The 20,872-nt window shown below is 39.8% G+C and overlaps 1 protein-coding gene across 1 annotated transcript in view; it reads left to right on the forward strand.

Moving 5' to 3' along the window:
- The window catches only part of ATXN10 (ataxin 10), a 187,307-nt gene that overhangs the window by 32,478 nt on the left and 133,957 nt on the right, over positions 1-20,872 (forward strand). Inside the window, exon 6 of the mRNA XM_010366867.2 lies at positions 16,239-16,319. Coding sequence (XP_010365169.2) covers positions 16,239-16,319 — 81 coding nt within the window. The remainder of the gene's footprint in view (positions 1-16,238; positions 16,320-20,872) is intronic.

Genomic DNA, 20,872 nt, shown 5'->3' on the forward strand with positions numbered 1-20,872 from the left:
AGAAGGGATGTTGAGCAGAATCTAGAGAACTTGTGAAAGAGGTGAATAAAGTGAGGCTTGAGTTGAGTCTTTAAGGACAAAGAGAATTCTTTAAGGTGGTGAGGAGCGGGAAAGACATTGTTGGTGTATGAAAAAACAGTGTGAAATGCCCAGGCACCTTTGGAGTGTACAGATCAGACTGTTGTGGCTGCAGAAGCTAGTTCATCAGATCAGAGGTTGGTGCGAGCCTTGTGAGCATCTGTGCAGATGAGATAGTCACTGCCATTCAAATTGCCCCCCATACATAATGTACCACCACCCTTCATACCTAATGTGTTATTTCTGTCTGATTGCTTTTAAGATTTTTCTTTGTCTTTTCAGAGGTTAATTATGGTATTGGCTTAGATTTCTTTGGGGTTACTCTTTTTGGGGTCTCCTCAACTTCTTGAATCAGTAGATTTATGTCTTTTACCAAATTCGGGAAGTTAATTTGGGAAATTTTAGCTGTTATTTGTTCGAATGCTTTTTTTCAGGCCCTTGTTCTCTCTCTGCTTCTTCTGGGACTCCATGTTTTAGGCACACACATAGTCCAAGGCAGGGCCAAGGCTATGGCTCAACTGATGGGACTGTGAAAGTATTATAAGTTACAACAATCTACTTTTAGCTTTAGACAGTTTGTTACTTATATAGACAGAGAAAAGAAGAAGCCAAAGGGGCCAGCTCCTCCTGATCCTCCTTGTCCCAGATACCACAAAGACCTGGATGATTAGGATATGAATTGTGAGGTACCCCATTCCTGAGGAGCCCTTTTTGACTGTTAAAAGGCTTTATTTATATGCTAAGAGGGGCAGGGCAGAAAGCTCTGTACCTCATTAGTGCAAAACTCATCAGAACCTGTCTCATGACAGCCTCCCTTGGGAGCCAGAAGAGCAAAAAGGAGACAGCCTCAGAAGCCTCAGGCCTCCCATCTCGGGTTCCAGGAGGATCACAAGGTAGTCAGCAGGCAAGACTCAGATTAGCCGCTGTTGAAGCTCTGGCATGCATGGTGTACATGGGAAAGTCCCAGGTCACCAGGGCGCGATGTGGAGCTGTCCCCTAGACTCTGAAGATACAAGTGTTAGTCTTCTGTTGTTGTTTTGCAAGTCCCTGAGGCTCTCTTCAGTGTTTTTTTGTTTCCTCCAGTCCATTTTCTCTTTTTGCCAGTACTACGGTGTCTTGATTACGGTAATTTAAGAGTAAATTTTGAAATCAGGAAGTGTGAGTCTTCCAACTTTGTTCTTTTTCAGTTTTTTTCGTTGTTGTTCTGGGTCCCTTGTGTTTCCATATTAATTTTGGGATCAACTTTTCCATTTGTTAATAAAAAAAGCTGGAATTATGATAAGAATTACATGAATCTGTAGACCAATTTGGGGGAATATTGCCATCTTACCTAGATTGAGTGTTCCAATCCGTGAATAAAGGATATTCATCTATTTATTTAGGCCTTTTAAATTTTCTTCAGTTATGTTTTATAGTTTTTAGTCTATAAGTTTTGGATGTCGTTAGTTCAACTTATTCTAAGTATTTTATTCTTTTTTTTTTTTTTGAGATGGAGTCTTGCTCTGTGGCCCAGGCTGGAGTGCAGTGGCCGGACCTCAGCTCACTGCAAGCTCCGCCTCCCGGGTTTACGCCATTCTCCTGCCTCAGCCTCCCGAGTAGCTGGGACTACAGGCGCTCGCCACCTCGCCCGGCTAGTTTTTTTTGTATATTTTTTTTAGTAGAGACGGGGTTTCACCATGTTAGCCAGGATGGTCTCGATCTCCTGACCTCGTGATCCGCCCGTCTCAGGCCTCCCAAAATGCTGGGATTACAGGCTTGAGCCACCGCGCCCGGCCCAGTATTTTATTCTTTTTGATGGTATTGCAAATGGAATCCTTTGATTTTTGGATTATTCATTGCTAATGTGTAGAAATAAACTGATTTTTGTATATTAATCTTGTATCCTGCAATCTTTCATGCTGAACTTATTTATAGTTTTAGTAGATTTTTTGGTGTATGTGATTCTTAGGATTTTCTCTGTACAGGACTATGCCATCTGCAAGTAGACAATACCTTTTTCTTTCCAGTTGGGTTGCCTTTTCTTTCTTTTCCTTGCTTAGTTGCCCTGACTGGAAATGCCGATACAATGTTGAGTAGAATTGGTGAGAGCAGACATATGTGTCCTGTTTAAGATCTTAGTGGGGAAGTGTTCAGTCTTTCAGGGTGTTGTTGCCTGTGGGGTTTTCATAGAAGGCCTTGCTCAGGATGATAAACTTTTCTTCTACTTCTGCTGATTTTCTTTTACTTGTTGAATGTTTTTATTATGAAAGTCTATTTCATCAAATACATTTTGTGTCTATTGAGATAATCATATGGCTTGTGTCTTTTAGTCTATTAATACTTTGTCTAACAGTGATTTTTATACTTTAAATCAACTTTGGATTCCTGAGATAAATCCCACTTGTTCATAGTGTATAATCCTTTTTATGTGTTGTTGGATTTGGTTCATATTTTGTTGGGGATTTTTGTGTGTATATTCGTAAGGCATATCGGTTTGTAGTTTGTTTTCTTTTTGTGATTTCTTTTTCTGATTTTGGTATCAGGTAAATACTGACTTTACAGAAAGAGGTTTTGTTTTGTTTTGTTTTTGGAAGATTGTAAAGGATCAGTATTAATCTTTTTTTTTTTTTTTTTTTTTTGAGACGGAGTCTTGCTCTGTCGCCCAGGCTGGAGTGCAGTGGCCAGATCTCAGCTCACTGCAAGCTCCGCCTCCCGGGTTCACGCCATTCTCCTGCCTCAGCCTCCCGAGTAGCTGGGACCACAGGCGCCCGCCACCTCGCCCGGCTAATTTTTTGTATTTTTAGTAGAGACGGGGTTTCACCGTGTTAGCCAGGATGGTCTCGATCTCCTGACCTCGTGATCCGCCCGTCTCGGCCTCCCAAAGTGCTGGGATTACAGGCTTGAGCCACCGCGCCCGGCCAGGATCAGTATTAATCTTTAAATATGTGGTAGAATTCACTGGTGAAGCCATCTGGTTTTGGACTTTTTATTATGGGAAGTGTTTTTGGTTACTAATTCAATCCCTACTTGTCTTGTTTTTTTTTTTTTTGTTGTTGTTGAAACGGAGTCTTACTCTGTTGCCCAGGCTGGAGTGCAGTGGCGTGATCTTGGCTCACTGCAACATCCACCTCTTGGGTTCAAGCAATTCTCTGACTCAGCCTCCTAAATAGCTGGGATTGCAGGTACCTGCCACCACGCCCGGCTAATTTTTTTTTTTTTTTTGTATTTTTAGTAGAGACGGGGTTTCACCATCTTGGCCAGGTTGGTATTGAACTCCTAAGCCCGTGATCCACCTGCCTCAGCCTCCTAAAGTGCTGGGATTACAGGCATGAGCCACCGTGCCCGGCCCCTACTTGTTACATACAGGTCTATTCAGATTGTTGTCTTCTTGGGTTGGTTTTGGTAGTTTGTGTCTTTCTAGGAATTTGCCTGTTTGGTCTAGGGCAGGGGTCTTCCAGTCTCCGACCTGTGGACTAGTACCTGTCCATAGCCTGTTAGAAACAGGGCCACACAGCACAAGGTAAGCAGCAGGTGAGCGAGCATTCCTGCCTGAGCTCCACCTCTTGTCAGATCATCAGCCACATTCGATTCTCCTAGGAGCACAAACCCTACTGTGAACCGTGCATGGGAGAGATCTAGGTCGCACACTGCTTATGAGAATCTGTTATAACTCATGCCTGATGACCTGAGGTAGAACAGTTTCATCCTGAAACCATCCCCCCACCCCTGTCTGTGGAAAAATTGTCTTTCATGAAACCAGTCCCTGGTGCCAAAAAGGTTGGGGACCACTGGTCTAGGCTATCTAATTTGTTGGCACAAATTGTTCATAGTAGTAGTAGACCCTTAGAATCTTTTTTATTTATGTAAGATTGGTAGGAATGTCCCCTCTTCATTACTGATTTTAGTAATTTGAGTCTTCTCTTTTTTCTTGTTCACTATAGCTAAAGGTTTGTTAGAGTTTTTGCTCTTTTCAGAGAGCCAACTTTTGGTTTTGTTAATTTTCTTTACTGTTATTCTCTATTTCATTTCTTCTTGCTGTGATCTTTATTATATTCTTTCTTCTGCTTGCTTTGGGTTTGGTTTGCTCTTTGTCTAGTTTCTCGAGATGGAAGGTTAGGTTCCTGACATGAGATCTTCTGTCTTTTTTTACTTTTCTACAAAGTTCCTGGTAGGAACTGCTTTAGCATCTCGTAATTTAGTGTTGCATAAATTTTGGTGTTTGTGATTTTATTTTCATCTATTTCAAATTATAGTCTAATTTCCCTCATGACTTATTGGTTATTTGGGAGTTTGTTGTTTAATTTCCACATACTTGTGTATTTCCTAAATTTCCTTTTGTTACGGTTTTCTAGTTTTATTCCATGTGGCCAGAGAACACACTTTGTATGATTTCATTCTTTTTAACATTACTGAGGCTTCTTTTATGGCCTGACATATGGTCTGTCATAGAGAATGTTCCCTGTAGACTTGAAAAGAATGTGTATGCTGCTGGTTTTGGTGGCATGTTCTGTAGATATCTGTTGGGTCTCGTTGGCTAGATGGTTGATAGTGTTGTTTAAATCTTCTATTTCCTTGCTGGTCTTCTGTTTTAATTCTTTTCATTATTGAAAGTGAATTATCATCCATTTTCTCCTTCAGTTCTGTCAGTTTTTGCTTCCCTTATTTCCATGCTCTGTTAAGTACACACACACACGTTTATATTTATGATTGTTATACCTTATTGATGCATTGACCCTTTCTCATTACAGAATTTATCACAAATTTTTGTTGTTTATATTTTAATAATCTCCCGTTTTTTAAAAAATCTATTTTTAACATATGTTTTGCACATAGTAGTCAGTGTGTGATTAGGCCCCAGATTTTCTGCAGGGAGTAAGCCTTGAGGACACCTGTAATCCCACTTGCATTCATAGGTGAGGTATGAGCTTTCTCAGTTTTGGCTTCTTTCAATGTAATCTTTTATCATTCTGTTGAAATTATACCTAATTTTGAAATTATTTCTTTTTCTGAATATTCATTTGTATTTCAGTTACAATTTGCAAACAGAGGTTGGTGCGCACAATAATATGATATGTTGGCTTAGAAAACTTCCCTTTGTGTGCAATGTAACATGGCAGGATCGACCATTAGAGTCAGCTTACTCACAGAGATTTTCTGCAGCTGAGTTCTGTTTTATTTGTTGAGTACCTTGGGTCTGTATTTTAATCATCTGTAGGTTTTTTTTTTTTTTTTTTTTTTAGCAGCTTGGAATAAAGGGCAAAAGGTCATAAAGGGCAAAATATAAAATCTGTTAATAGCTCAAGTTAAAGTTATCAGAGACCACTACAAGGAATTCAGAATGGAACAAAGAATGGATGTAGTAGTGGTTAAAAGATCACTTATGCAGTCCAGGTGCGGAATACTTTGATTTGTGTGAGAGGAACTGTACATTTGGTAACGGACAATGAGATCACAGGATATCCAGAGGCTTCCGACAGAATTGTTGTTTTTACTGTTAAATATAAGCTCATCCCTGGAAATTGGAGAAAACCCACTTTCTGCCTTTTCCCCCCCTACATTTTAGAAGATAGGTGGCAAATAGTACAAAACTAAATGGTCTCGGAATTCATGGTTTCATTATGTTTTCTTTTCTTCCCTTGCTTGTTTCTTAGAAAAGGGCAAATGTGATTCCAATAACTCTGGGTTTTTTAATTTGAGTATTCTAGAGACACAGGAAAGGGTAGGCGAGAAAGTCTTTGGCACTAGTTGGTTTGAATTATTGGTATAATGTCTTTCTAAAAATGTCTGTTCTTTTGTTTGTAGGTGTGAAAGATGTTTTCATGCTCTTAGATAACCCTAGATGAATCCAAGGATCCTATTTTGGGTTCATCTAAATCTGAAAGTCCAGTAAATGTGCACTAGTAGGTCAGGTCAGTCAGTGCAGAATTACACGGTAGAGGAAGAGATAGGACTGCCTTGTGCTGATCCTGTGATGTGTTGGTTGCTTTGTCTGTGTAATCTCATTTTCACATTGCTGCCATCCTGTGAATTGTATTTTGCTACTATGTACATATGAAAGTTAAGCAGAGTAAACCAGCTTGACCAAGGTCATACAACTAACATATAGCAGAGGCAGGATTGCAAGTGATGCTGAACTCGAGGGCCTGTCCTGTTTTTATTAATGCCATGTCATGTATTATGAAAATGATCACTTTTCAGAGAGGTGGTCTGCATTTCAAAGGTGAGGCATGAACTCTTCCAGTTTTAGCCTCTTTTGGTATAAACTTTTTGTTTTTGAGACAGAGTCTCATTTTGTTGCCCAGGCTGGAGTGCAGTGGTGTGATCTTGGCTCACTGCAACCTCTGCCTCCCGGGTTCAAGCGATTCTCCCGTCTCAGCCCCCTGAGTAGCCAGGAATACAGGCGTCTGCCACCACTCCTGGCTAATTTTTTGTATTTTTAGTAGAGACGGGGTTTCAAAATGTTATCCAGGCTGGTCTTGAACTGACCTCAGGTGATCTCCCTGCCTTGGTCTCCCAAAGTGCTGGGATTACAGGCATGAGCCCCCGCGCCCGGCCTAAACTTTTATTAATCCATTCAACTTTTACCCAGTTTCACTACAAAAATGAAGTTGTAACTGGGAGTAAAGCATTCTTTTTTGTTAATATTTGGGTTATCTAGTTGATGTATTTTGTATTCTCTAGGGATGTGTCTTGCCTTATGCATGTACATTTTATTATCAGCTTAAGTATAACGATATTAGGAAGATAAACATAATTGTCCATCCTCTTGCAGTCTGAATCTGTTGCCCCTCTTCTGTTCGCTCACAACAGCCATGCATTCCACTTTCATGGCACTTAGCACATTTAATTGTCCATTAGACTGTGAGCTGCCTGTAAGGCAGGATTTAGTGTTGTTTGTTATTGGATCCTTAACAAGATAATATCTGGCATATGATAAGCATTATTTTAGTTATGATTCCTCTGAATCTAAGCGACTGAAGTCCACTTCAGATGGTTTATGCACAGAAAGGAATTTATTGGCTTGTACAACTGGAAAATTCTAGGGTCATTGGGTGAAGGCACGGTGAATCCAGGGCTGAAAGATGTCATCAGTATCTGTCTCATCTTTGTCTCATTTTTCTCCTGTGCTGGCTTTGTTGTAAGGCACATTTCCTGCTTCCTGTGCTGGCTCCTGTTCTTGCCTGCTCAGGGTTGGCATGGCCCACGGCTGGTCCTCAGACCACTCTTCTCCGTTATTGCTCGTTCTCTGAGTGACCTCATCTCATACCACAGCTTTAAATACGTCTTCTAAATTGATGATTTCCACATTTATGTTTCTGGCCTTGACCTCTTGCTGAAGCTCCAGATTTACATATACAGCTTCCTATTATGTGCTTCTAATTGGCATCTGAAATATATGAAGACTGCATCCAAACTTTTGATTTCCCCCAGCATAAAACCTGCTGTTGCTCTACCAGTGTTTATTGTTCAGTAACTGGCACCACCATTTACTCATTTGCTGAGGCTGGAACCTGAGTCCTTATTTTCTTTCACTCTCACCCACTTATACTCATCCGTCCTATCTTCAGAATGTATTCCACATTCACCTACTTCACACCGCCTCTGCCATAGACGTCTTTCATTGCTGCTGCCAGAACTTTCTCAGTCATCTTTCTGTCTCTCCTCTTGCCCTCTGAATCATCACACAGTAGCCAGAGTGACCTTTTAAAAATTACTGTAGCTCTTGTCACTCCTTGCTTAAATAAACCTTTCAGTGCCTTCTTATTGCAACCTAGAAGCAAATCCAAAGTACTTGTCATGTCTTGGATTCTGACTGACCACCTCATATTCTTACTCCTTTTACTCCTGCTCATTGGTTCCATCTGGTTTTACTGGTTTTCTTTTAATATCCCGAGTTTGTTCTGTCCTGAATCTTTACACCCCTGTCTTTCTGCATGGAACCTTCCTTTAGATCTTTGAGTGGCTAGCGCTTTTAGGTCTCTGTTCAAACATCTATCATTTCGACTGAGAGACCTTCCCAGCACTTTATGTTCAGTAGTGTTTCCTGTAAACCCATATTGCTTTACTCTCTTTTATTCATTTGTTTAAGAGCACTTACCAGTATCGAACATTATACAAATCTTATTTGCTTTCTTGTTTATTGTTGGTTGCTAGAATGTAGGACTAGCTGCATAAGGCCCTGGAGTTTGTCCTGGTCATCATTCTATCCAAATCACCTAGAACATGTGTTTACAAACTACGGCCCATGTTCTGAATCCAACCCAGTGTTTCTTTTTATAAATATTAATCGGAACACAGCCAGGCTTGTTTGTATACTGTCTAGGGCTGCTTTGATGCAACAGTGGCAGAGTTGAGTAGTTGTGATGGAGACCATTTGGCCTGCAAAGCCTAAAATGTTTACTATCTGGCCCTTTATGGAAAAGTTTGCCAACCCCATCCACTGAAGGGTTTTTGGTAGTAATCGTTGTCGAATAAGTCTAGTGATTGATGGCATTGTTGTCCTTCAGTCACTTTAGGCTTATCTGGTTCTCCTGAACCAGATAAGACTTTGGTGAGAGACCCCCCCAAAGGGTCTGTGTCATTGTTCTCTAGAACTCTATACAGGCTTCTTCATTTTACGTCAGTAATCTATTCCTGAAAATCAGCCATTCAGTGCAAAAAAGTGGCTAAGAGCCTACTTCCTTCTTAAAAATAGGGACATTATAAAATGTTACATGTCTACCCAAAACCTCCGTCAGTGTCTTAAAATAGAATCAAACTAGAATACTGTTCAGCAATAAAAAGGAACAACTGTTGGTACAAGCCATAACTTAGGAAAATCTCATGGTAATTATAGCAGAGTTAAAAAAACAAAAGCCAATGAATCCCCAAAGGTTAAATAATGTATCATTCCATTTACATGACATTCTTGAAATGACAAAATTATAGAAATGGAGAACAGATTAGTGGTTGTCAGGGATTGAGGAAGGATGCTTGAGTTATAGGTGGGTGTACCTATAAAGGGGTGCCGAACCATTCTGGATCTTACCTGTGAGAGGGGATCTGTGAACCCACATTATTAAATTACATAGAGCTAAAGACACGCTCACAGCTACTCATGAGTAAATGCACAAGTTAACCTGGGAAACCTGAGTAAGATCCGCATATTGTGTCACTGTCAGCATCTGGGTTGTCACATACTATAGTTTTACAGATGTTACCGTTGGGGAAAACTGGGTGAGGGTACACAGAGTCTCTCTTGTATTTTGTAAAACTTCGTGTGTATCTACAATGATCTCAAAATAAAAATGCTTAATTAAAAAAAAACCCAAACTTGGTAAAGCGCCTGTATATGTAACAGACTATCATGTTAGGGATGTGTACTGCTTAAAACCTTTCTTTCTGATTGCCATAGAATTAGTATAGTTGTCAGCAGACAGTTGGCTTTGTATGCGGGAACATGGAGCCTCTTAATGCCACCATTATGCCAGAAGTGCTTCTTAAATGTCTGTACACAGTTCTGACTTTTTACCAACAATGTATGGAATGCATCTCGTGAGTTTGTGTGTATGTGTACATCTTTTTGTGAAATGTTGTCTGGAATACTTTAGAATATAAAAAAAAGTTTCTCCTGTAAACATTGACTGGCAAGTGTATTGAGAAGTTTGGGAATTAGAAACAAAGAGGTAATAACCAGATGGATGTTTGTGAGGCATGCAAGTGTCTCTTTTTGGGTCGCATTGTCATCCCTGGGGCAGTGCTGTTTGTTGGGGTGTTCAGTCACATGCCCTCCCCTGGGGTCACAGGCTGTCAGGTTTGGGCTCATTCTTGAAGGAAGAAGAATTCTTGTTTTCCAAAGGAGGAAAAAAGGGGCTGCTGAACAGGGGAAAAAGTGGCAGATAGCCACAAGAACTGTCAATGTTTGGCGAATGCTTGTCCTTTTCATCATCTGCTTCTGCTTCAGGAGGTAAATATAGTTTAATTTCTCTGATTTTTGTTGGAGTTGAATTCTGATGCATTATTACCAGAAACAGGAGAAGCAGAATTCCTTGATACTGAAGGGTAGACAGCTTAGCCAGTGTCACTCTGCCAATGAGTGTTGGACTGAGACTCAAACCCAGCTCTTTCTGAGACTAAAATTTGTGCTCTTAATCTTTACACCTACTGCCTCCCTTAGAGGACAACACTAAAGGAAGGGTGGCTGGGATGTGCATGTGTGTAATGCGTTTTCCCCAGTGCCTGGCACATGTAGATTCAGAAAATCTATTTATATATTTTTCAGATTATAACTCATTTTCTTATAGTAGAGGATGCATCGCCATTGAATCAGTGGACTGATATTTTTCTAATTTAATGCTACTCACATTTAACCCATTGGAAATGTTACTTAACTGTTTAACAGGAGAAGGGAGGTTATTTTCTAGAGCAGCTTTGCAAGCTTTGTCCAGATTTGCTGTGTTAAGCGACTGTGGGTTACATTAACCAGATCTTACAACAAAGGAGAGTGGCATTTATTTTCCACAGCACATTTAAATCAAAATTTGTTTATGAGGTATAAAAACATTTTCTAGGTTTCTGAACTGAATGAAATCTATTTTACTCATGTTGAGTATAGCATCGCCTTTGTATGCATGTATGGATATGGATAATAAATGACCTTCATTAAAAAAAAATTTCCCTGAACCCACCTGCCTTTAGGACTGTCTCTGTCTACCAGTGAGGAGTTTGCCTTTCATTGTCTGTTGGCTCTGCCTGCAACTGTTCACCTACTTTAAAATCAATAATCAATGAGAAAGAAAAAGATGAGAGGAGAGACCTTCATGCATTTTGTTTTTTAGCAAGTGTGGAGAATGATGTAAAGTGTAGTTAGTGCTTTGGCATCAACAATGTGATTAGTAAATGTTAGCTTTTCTGTAATGACATTTAAATGATGAATTTCAAGATTAAACTGAGGAGTTCCTTAGGAGAACTTAGCTGAGTTCTCCTACATGACCGTTCCTTGTCCTTGAAGCCTGAGGAGCCAGGTTCATCTGAATGGTGCTTCCACCAAGATATAGAAATACTGTCACTCTTTAGCAGAATGGTTATTAAATAGAACTAAGTGTGAGCTTACTTTGCCTGTATATATTTCTTATATTACAAACTGAATTTTTTGATAGACAGTATGTGGTTCAAGTATCAAAATGCATAGTTTCCCCCCAGCCATCTACCTAGTTCCTCAACCACACCCCCTAGTTCTCCCCACACTGTTGGCCTTTTTGCTTTTTTCACTAAATAGTGCATTTCTGAGATTTTTCCACATTCCTGTATAAAGACCTTCCTCAATTTAAGATCTTTCATTGTATGAATGTACCAGGATTTATTTCATCATTCTCCTCTCCATGGGCATTCCGATTGTTTCCATTTTTTCATGACTAGAAAGTACTGCCATGAATAGCCTTGGTTGCACATGTCATATTGCATGTGGACAAGTATGATTGTAGAATAAATTCATAAGTGCAATTATTGGGTCAAACGGAATGTGCTGTTACAATTTTAACAAACCAGGTTGTCCTTCATAGCTGTTGTGCCAGTGTCAACTCCCCTGTCCCACATCATTGCTAATAGTGTTAGCAAGGGTTGGATTTGCCAGTTCTGCCAAGGTGTAAACTGACCTTCTTGCACAGTTTTATTTTGTATTTTTCTTATGAGTTGGAGAACCTTTTTTTTTTCTTTTATGTGTATTCTAATTTTCTTTACCTATTTTTCCCTTGGGATGTTGATCTTTATCAGTGTATAGGAGTATTTTCTAGATTAGGGATACCACCCTTCATATAAAATAAAATACTTACATTTTTCTGTTTTTGTGTTTTGACTTTGTTTGTGGTACTTTATTCTTTAGTTTTTTGAGACAGAGTCTCTGTCACTCAGGCTGGAGTGCAGTGGTGCAATCATGGCTCACTGAAGCCTCAATCTCCCAGACTCAAGTGATCTTCCCACTTCAGCCCACTGAGAAGCTGGGATCACAGGTGCATACCACCACACCTGGCTGATTTAGTTTTTATTTTGTAGAGATGGGGTCTCACTATGTTGCTCAGGCTGGTCTTGAAGTCCTGACCTTAAGCAGTCCTTCTACCTTGGCCTCCCAAAGTACTGGGGATACAGGCGTGAGCCACTGTGTCCAGCCATGTGGTACTTTTTTATGTAAAAGTTTTTGATTTTTGGCCGGGCGCGGTGGCTCACGCCTGTAATCCTAGCACTTTGGGAGGCCGAGGCGGGCGGATCACGAGGTCAGGAGATCGAGAACAACCTGGCTAACACGGTGAAACCTCGTTTCTACTAAAAATACAAAAAATCGGCCGGGTGTGGTGGCGGGCGCCTGTAGTCCCAGCTACTCAGGAGGCTGAGGCAGGAGAATGGTGTGAACCCGGGAGGCGGAGCTAGCAGTGAGCCGAGATTGCGCCACTGCACTCCAGCCTGGGCTACAGAGCGAGACTGTCTCAAAAAAAAAAAAAATTTTTTTTTGATTATTTTTTAGTAGATGAATTTATCAGTCTTTTAAGAAAATGTGTTCCAGAGTTTTGATAATAGCTGTAAAGGCCTTTCCTCTACCAAGACTTTCCTCTAGTATATCATTTCAGTTTATTTATTTAAGTGTTTGATTTACTTGGAATTTATGTTGGTTTAAATGTTGCAGTGTGGATTCACTCTCATTTTTGTTTCAGATGATGCTGGTGGTCCCAGCAACAGAGCACTGTCGTGGCTGAGACCTGTCTCCCCTTTTCCTCCGTCCTTGCCCTAATCCCTGTACCCTTACTACTCCATCCATGGACAACTTTTTTACTTCAACTTTTGCTTCCTAAACACATATTCCAGCATGCAGAACTTAGTCCTTCCTTTACTATGTCTCAGTTCTACTATTTTAAGTCCTTAAGGATTTTATAAACCTATTGATCAAATCACATTTATTGAGCATTTATTAGGAGTTTTTTGGTTTTTCAAGAAGAAAATTTTCAAAGTGAAGCAGACCCAGTCTGTTTCCCACTATTGAAGAACTGTTTATCTATATCGTCTGATTTTATGTTGTTTAAGGTAGAGGGTAAATTGTTATTCCAGTATGCCCAGAAGCAGAAGCGATAGTTGGAGATTTTAATACCTGCTTTTCAGCCATGGGCAGAACTCATAGACAAATATCAGTATAGACTGATGTTTTATACATTATATAAACATGATGATACGGATCAAGCTTGTCCAACCTGCGGGCCGCATGCGGCCCAGGATGGCTTTGAATGCGGCCCAACACACATTCCTGAACTTTCTTATAACATGAGTTGTTTTTGTTATTTTGTTGTTGTTGTTAAGCTCATCAGCTATTGTTAGTGTTAGCGTATTTTATCTGTGCCCCAAGACAGTTCTTCTTCCAGCATGGTCCAGGGAAGCCAAAAGATTGGACACCCCTGATACAGATGATCTCGGTAGTACTGTCGTAGGTGGCCACCTTCACCTGAGTGATATTTATAGACCTTCCCTCAGCACTTCCAAACTCCACTTTATTTTCACCTGCATGTGTCATGTTCACCAAGTTAGACAGTAGGTTGGGCTGTAGAAAAGTCTCAGTAAATGTGTAAGGGATTGAAATCATAGAGTACATTCTCTTGCACATAAGATGATTTCTAGAAAAATTCCAGACTTTTGGAAATTAACACATCTGATTGATTTGTCAAAGAAGAAATCACAGGCAAATTAGAAAATATTTTGAACTGAAGTATCAAGTTTTGTGGGATAAAGCAAAAGCAGCCAAGTGTGGTGGCTCATGCCTGTAATCCCAGCACTTTGGGAGTCTGAGAAGGGAGGATAGCTTGAGGCCAGGAGTTCAAGACCAGTCAGGGCAACATAGTAAGGCATTGTCTCTACCAAAAAAATAAAAATAAAAAAAGCTGGGTATGGTGGCACATGTGTGTGGTCCTATCTACTTGGGAGACTGAGGTGGGAGAATTATTTGAACGTAGAAGTTTGAGGGTGCAGTGAGCTATGATCGCACAACTGCACTCCAGCTAGGGTGACAGAGCGAGACCCCGTGTCTTAAAAAGACACCAACAAAAATGAAAGCAGCGCTTCGAGGAGACTTTAGTGCTTTGAACGCTTCCTTTTTTTGAGACAGAGTCTTGCTCTGTCGCCCATGCTGGAGTGCATGGAGTGCAGTGGCATGATCTTGGCTCACTGCAACCTCTGCCTCCTGCGTTCAAGAGATTCTCATACCTCAGCCTCCTGAGTAGCTGGGATTACAGGCATGCACTACCACGTCCAACTATTTTTTGTGTGTTTTTGGTAGAGATGGGGTTTCACTACGCTATGTTGGCTAGGCTGGTCTCAAACTCTTGGCCTCAAGTAATCCACCCATCTCATTCTCCCAAGTACTAGGATTACAAGGTGTGAGCCACTGGCCTTGAATGTTTCTGTTAACAAAGAAAGGTTTGAAATCAGTGACCCACAGTTTTACTTTTAGAGGATAGAAAAAGAAGAGCATAGTAAGTCCTGAATAAGTCAGAAAGAAGGAAATAAAAGATGAAGGCAGAAATCGATGAAACATAAGACAAAAACAGTAGGAAAAATTCACAAAGGCAAAAGTTGATCTTTAAGCAACAAAATTGATCAAGAATAAAGAAAAAGAGCAGTAATTACCAACATTATGAAAGAATGTGTAGTTATCGTATCAGTCTTCAATCAACTCCAACCTTAGTTGAGGCAACTTTCTTCACCTGAGACACTGAAGACCCACACTTTTGGGTCCTGATTTCCTTTTGAAGCTGTAATAGTATTTTATTACTTATAGTTCCCCAACACACTGCTGTTCTTTCCTTCTTGCTGTTTTTCTAAGTCCTTTCTTCCGCCGCTAATTTAAATGCTGTCTTCTTTTCCTTCTTCTAGGGATTGCCAAAATACCTCCTCTAGCCTCTTTGATCTTCTTGCCCCCGTCCATCACCGCCTCTTGCCCCTAGCCTGTTGGTTAGATACATTTGTTTCTATTATATAATCCTTAATGTGTGTCTGTCAGCACTTAACATGTTCTTCTGTAAATTATCTGTCTAAATATGAGTCTTTATTGTTTGGAGAATATATTTGGAACTATAGCTTGTGACTTGGAATATTGTGTTTTGATATTCCTGTGGGGAAATACTTTGAATGCTAAGTACCTGAATTATTAATGAGCGTTAAGATCTCAGTTTAGTCTGTGTATCCAGCTTGGAATGCATGGATTTCTATTGACCTGCCCAGAGTGATAGGAATACTGTTTGAGAATTCCAAATATTAGCCATTATTGTTAGGAATATTTTACATCAGAGTGTTGATCAGCTGTTTTAAATGCTATAGAGGAAATAGAGTATGTATTTGAATTTTGCTTTTATGTGAAATGACAATGTATTGTAGTAGTTAATATGCTTCGTTTGGTTATCACATTGAATATAGTTTTATTGTATTGTGTTTGTTAAGTGATTAAACTATGTGTCAGTATATTTAATGCTTACAGTCAATTTTTATTACTATAACCTGGTTATAAACAGTATATTCCCTAGTTCTTAAGTCTTTTCCCCAGATGCCTTCTGGTAAATATAATTCAGAATTAATTAATAATACTGTTGAATGTTTTCAGTTGTCACAGGGGTGCTTTGAAGAACTATGCCTATAATCTTTGCCTTGGGGTTTCCCTAAGTTGATCTCTAAGTTTAGATGAGTGCATTGCTTGACAATGAGGATGTTTTCTTGGTAACCTGAGAATTCTTAAAGAGTGAATAATCAAGCCAGTAATGGAAGTGTGACAAGTCTTTCTCTGGTTCATTGTAGCAGTTAGCTTCTGACTAAAACAATTCAGTATGTTTTTTGTTTATACCTGATCTTGTTACTAAATGAAGAATTTTTCGTTCTCAACTTAGATAAAAGCTATAGTAGCCCATGTCTTCCTGTTAAATCAATTTAAATTATTTCAATAAAGCTTTCAGAAGTAAAATTGGAGAAAAATTTTTTTAGGATTTTTTTTTCCTTTTAGCTGCTAATAGAGTAATAGTATGTGAACCTTTTAAAACATTTAAGATTACAGCAAATCAAAAATTCACTGAAAAGAAATGCTTTTGTGTGTAAGCTGTGCTTATAAAGTAGATAAGGGCATGTCATGTCTCTTTTACTTTGTTTCAAGTAACCAAACTTTCCTCCTCTTTTTTCCCTAGGTTCTTGATTATTACAGACCTCTTTCTGAAAAGCCCGGAATTGGTACAAGCCATGTTTCCCAAACTGAACAATCAAGAAAGGTAACCCCCCAGCCAGCATGATTTTCAGTATTTAGCATTCCATATAGAGTATTCTGTGCACGTGACTGAAAAGCTGTGTGGTTTCTGAGTTGGCATAGAATCTCTAAATGCATGTTTCTGTGTTGGTAATGGTTTTAAATTGGTTGGTTAACATTACAGCTTAGCCACAATAGGCAGTGATTTATGGAGGGTAGCAGGATCCAGGTTGGTGCCATTATTCAGTAAATGCATATTAAGAAAAACGTTAAGAACAAAATCTTATGCATGTGCCTGGATTTTAGAATAGTAATTTATGTAGCTGTGTATTACAGTTGAATATTTGAGGTGTACTCATTTGTTTAGGTCATGGGTGTTATTATTTGTGATACCCTCTGCTAGGTTTATAGGTTTCTGATGGATAATTCGGACTAAAATAAAATTGACACCTGTCCACAATGTTATAGCTAATGTAGTAGGAAAAGCAGTGACCTAGGAGTTCTAAGACACTGGCCCTGTGCCTTGCTATGATTATAGTTCTTCATGTGACCTTGTTGGGATTCAGTTTCGTGTGTGTGTGTGTGTGTGTGTGTGTGTGTGTATTTTTTTTTCCCCTAAACCTCTATGGTAAGGTACAAGGGATTCAGTTTCTTGACTTGTAAATTAAGGGTATTGAATAAATAATTTGCAGTACACTTTTCATTTCAATAGCATCTATTTTTCCTAACCTTAGTAGAAATGTTGCCTTAGGAAAATAACAAAGTAAATTCAGAAACTACAGATCTAATGATAAAAATTTCTTAAAGTTGTTAATCTTTTGATTGTAGTCACGAGTTTTAGTGGTTTTGGACTTTTTACTTATTTAGGTTTCAGTAGTTAAGCTTTGTATATTTTTTGTAGTCTTTTATTAATTAGGTCATTTTTCTTCTTTAATATCTTTAACAAAAAGGAAAAGCTTATGCTTTTAAAGTCATATGAAATACCAGGTTTAGGCCGGGCGCGGTGGCTCAAGCCTGTAATCCCAGCACTTTGGGAGGCCGAGGCGGGCGGATCACAAGGTCAGGAGATCGAGACCATCCCGGCTAACACGGTGAAACCCCGTCTCTACTAAAAAATACAAAAAACTAGCCGGGCGAGGTGGCGGGCACCTGTAGTCCCAGCTACTCGGGAGGCTGAGGCAGGAGAATGGCGTGAATCCGGGAGGCGGAGCTTGCAGTGAGCTGAGATCTGGCCAGTGCACTCCAGTTTGGGTGACAGAGCAAGACTCTGTCTCAAAAAAAAAAAAGAAATACCAGGTTTATAAGTCCAATTCCAGTGCTCCTTTCCCTGTATGTATACCCCCATTACAGATAGAGAAGTATTTGTAGTTTTTTGACCTGAAAGAAATAATACAATATACAGTGCTAAAAATTGGCAAGTTTTTTTGCAGTAAGGAGCACCTAAATACAAGAAGAATGCACAGTTTAATTGTATTTTTAATATTCAAGCTGGTATTTTCCATAGTCTATCTAAATTATCTATTTTTAAATGATTCCTTACATAACTACATGGAGATGGTAGACTAAAAATGTTCTATTTTTATTGATAAAGTTGTATCAGGTGCATCCTTACTTCATTCAAGGTTCTGCTCAGTTGCCACCTCCCCTTGCCCTTGCTTTATTTTTCTTCTGGAGGAGATGAGCTGTCATTTCATCGCATCATTCATTTATCATGTCATGTCACATACCTGCTTGTTACTGTAGAACATTTCCATTAGATTGTTGGCGCCCTGAGGGCGAGGATTCATCCCTCCTTATTCTTCTTTCCACATTTCCAGTCAGTGGTTGGCACATAGCGGGTGTTCAAAAAGAAAAAAAGTGTTTCAGTGAAAGCATGAGTGAATGAATGAATATTCTTACTCAGTAAAGTGTTCAGCTAGTATGCTGATTAATGTAATATTGTCTAGTAAGTTGGAAACCTCAAGGTTAAACTCACCTTCTCCACTTTACCTTTTCAGTTCATACTGGTCAGTAAACCTTATCAGTTGTACCATCCCAAAGTCTTATGTACTTACTCTCTTTTTTGTCACAGCCCTAGTTTACCCTATGGAATCTTTGACTAGATTTTGACAATAGCCTTTGTCAAAAAATTGTAGTAAATCATACATAATATAAAGTTTACTATTGTAACCATTTCTTTCTTTCTTTTTTTTTTTTTTTTGGAAAAGGTATAAGACAGGGTCTTGCTGTGTGTTGCCCAGGCTAGAGTGCAGTGGCTGCTCACAAGTGTGATCATGGTGCACTACAGCCTCAAACTCCTGGACTCAAACAGTCCTCCCACCTCAGCCTCCCCAGTAGCTGGGAGTACAGGTGTGGGTCACCATGCCAGACTACCATTGTAACCATTTTTTAATGTACGGTGCAATGGTGTTAAGTATGTTCATATTGTTGTGCAGCCAACCTCTAGAACTTTTTCATTTTGTATGTCAGAAACTCTGTACTGATTAACAATAAACTACAATGAGATACCACTTGATAGATATTAGGATGGCTACTATCAACAAACTGAAAAGAAGAAGTTTGGGCAAGGATATGGAGAAATTAGAACCCTTGTGCACTGTTTATTTCCCACTGGTGGGAATGTAAATGGTGCATCCACTGTCTTAATTTGTTTTCTGCTGCCATAACAAAGTACTGGAGAGTGGCTAATTTATAAAGAAAAGAAATGTATTTCTAACAGTCTGAGGCTGGGAAGTCCAAGAACATGGCCCTAGCATTTGGTGAGGGCTTTCTTGCTGTGTTATCCCATAGTGGGACGTGAGAGGGCAAGGGAGTGCATGTGAACATGACAGAGACACAGTCCCTGTCCTCACCGTGAGAGTAATAACCATGCGTCCTTATGTACAAGAGTGAAAGTGCTGTGTAAATTCTTAAGCTTTTTTCTTGTACTAGTTCTTTTCATTGTTGTCAAAATTAGTTGACTTCTTCACCCAGAGGCTGTAGTCTATTTGTGCAGATTACTTGGTGGGGACATTTTGGATATAGACTCTTATCAATTCACGTGACATGTTTCAGCAAAAATGAGAGCCTACATTTACGTACTTGTCTGGTCTCCTTTCCAGTTGAATTGGAGTGATTATTAACAAATTGGACTAGCTGGTCATGGTAAACAGCTTGTGTAGTTTTCAGGTTTATAATGTGTATGTACAGCATAGTGGTTAAGGACAGATGCTAGTGCTGCCACTTACTACTTTGGATAGGTTAATGAGGATAGTAATAGTAGCTACTCCATGAAATTGTTGTGACAACTGATTGAAATATGTATAAAACTCTCAGTGCCTGGCATGTAATGATCACCCCCGTAAACATGTTGCAGGATAATTGACTTTGGTATCAGAAAGAGTTCAAATACCACCTCAGTACCTCTGTAACCCAGGGCAAATACCTTAATCTATAACGTGAGCTATTACTGTTTCTGCTTCCATGCTATTACTACTATTACCGCAACTACAAGTATAACAACTACTACTTCTATGCTGATGACCTTGCCGTTTTCTCCAGGTAGCATCACTGTTATGTATAGAAGGCACCATGTAGCCCTTGTCGCTTAATCCTCACAAATGCTGTGAAATAGGTATTATTCTTGACATTTTCCAAATTGGAGTTCTGAGGCCTATGGTTCCAGCTACTCGGAGGCTGAGCCAGGAGAATCACTTTAACCCGGGAGGTGGAGGTTGCAGTGTGCTGAGATTGCTCCACTGCACTCCAGCCTGGGCAACAGAGCGAGACTTTGTCACATGAAAAACAAACAAACAGAAAACAGGAATCATAATTTTAAGGCAGACTATGTAAGTACTGTATTTAATCAGGAGAGAATTAGAAATAGAATGCTAACAACAGCCAGTGATTGAGAGACAAAATTATGGCAGCATGACTCTGCTTGGAGGGGTGTGTCTGGTGACGTCAAAGCAGCCTGAGTGATGATTTCTGGGTTAAGGGAGCTAGACTTTCACACCAATGTGTAATAATTCTAGACAGCTAGCCTCTAACCCCTCTAGCTGGGTCTTTCCTACTTTTGCATCTTTCACACCACAGTGAATAAGTCAATGAGTAACTAGCATTTGTTAGACCACTTGTATTCTTTTATATTTTCTTTTCTTTTCTTTTTTTTTTTTTTTGAGATGGAGTCTCGCTCTGCCGCCCGGGCTGGAGTGCAGTGGCCGGATCTCAGCTCACTTCAGCTCACTGCAAGCTCCGCCTCCCGGGTTCACGCCATTCTCCTGCCTCAGCCTCCCGAGTAGCTGGGACTACAGGCGCCCGCCACCACGCCTGGCTAGTTTTTTGTATTTTTTAGTAGAGACGGGGTTTCACTGTGTTAGCCAGGATAGTCTCGATCTCCTGACCTCGTGATCCACCCGTCTCGGCCTCCCAAAGTGCTGGGATTACAGGCTTGAGCCACCGCGCCCGGCCTAGTTAGTACTTTTATATTTTAAAGATTCCTTTCTGATTTTGCCCCCTTCTTTCCTTTGAAATCACTCAGTACCCACATTGTTAGCTGTCTCATCTTTTAACGATATAATAAAGCTGCATTATATAGGT

Source organism: Rhinopithecus roxellana, chromosome 13 (genome assembly GCF_007565055.1).
Source record: "Rhinopithecus roxellana isolate Shanxi Qingling chromosome 13, ASM756505v1, whole genome shotgun sequence".
NCBI lineage: Eukaryota > Metazoa > Chordata > Mammalia > Primates > Cercopithecidae > Rhinopithecus > Rhinopithecus roxellana.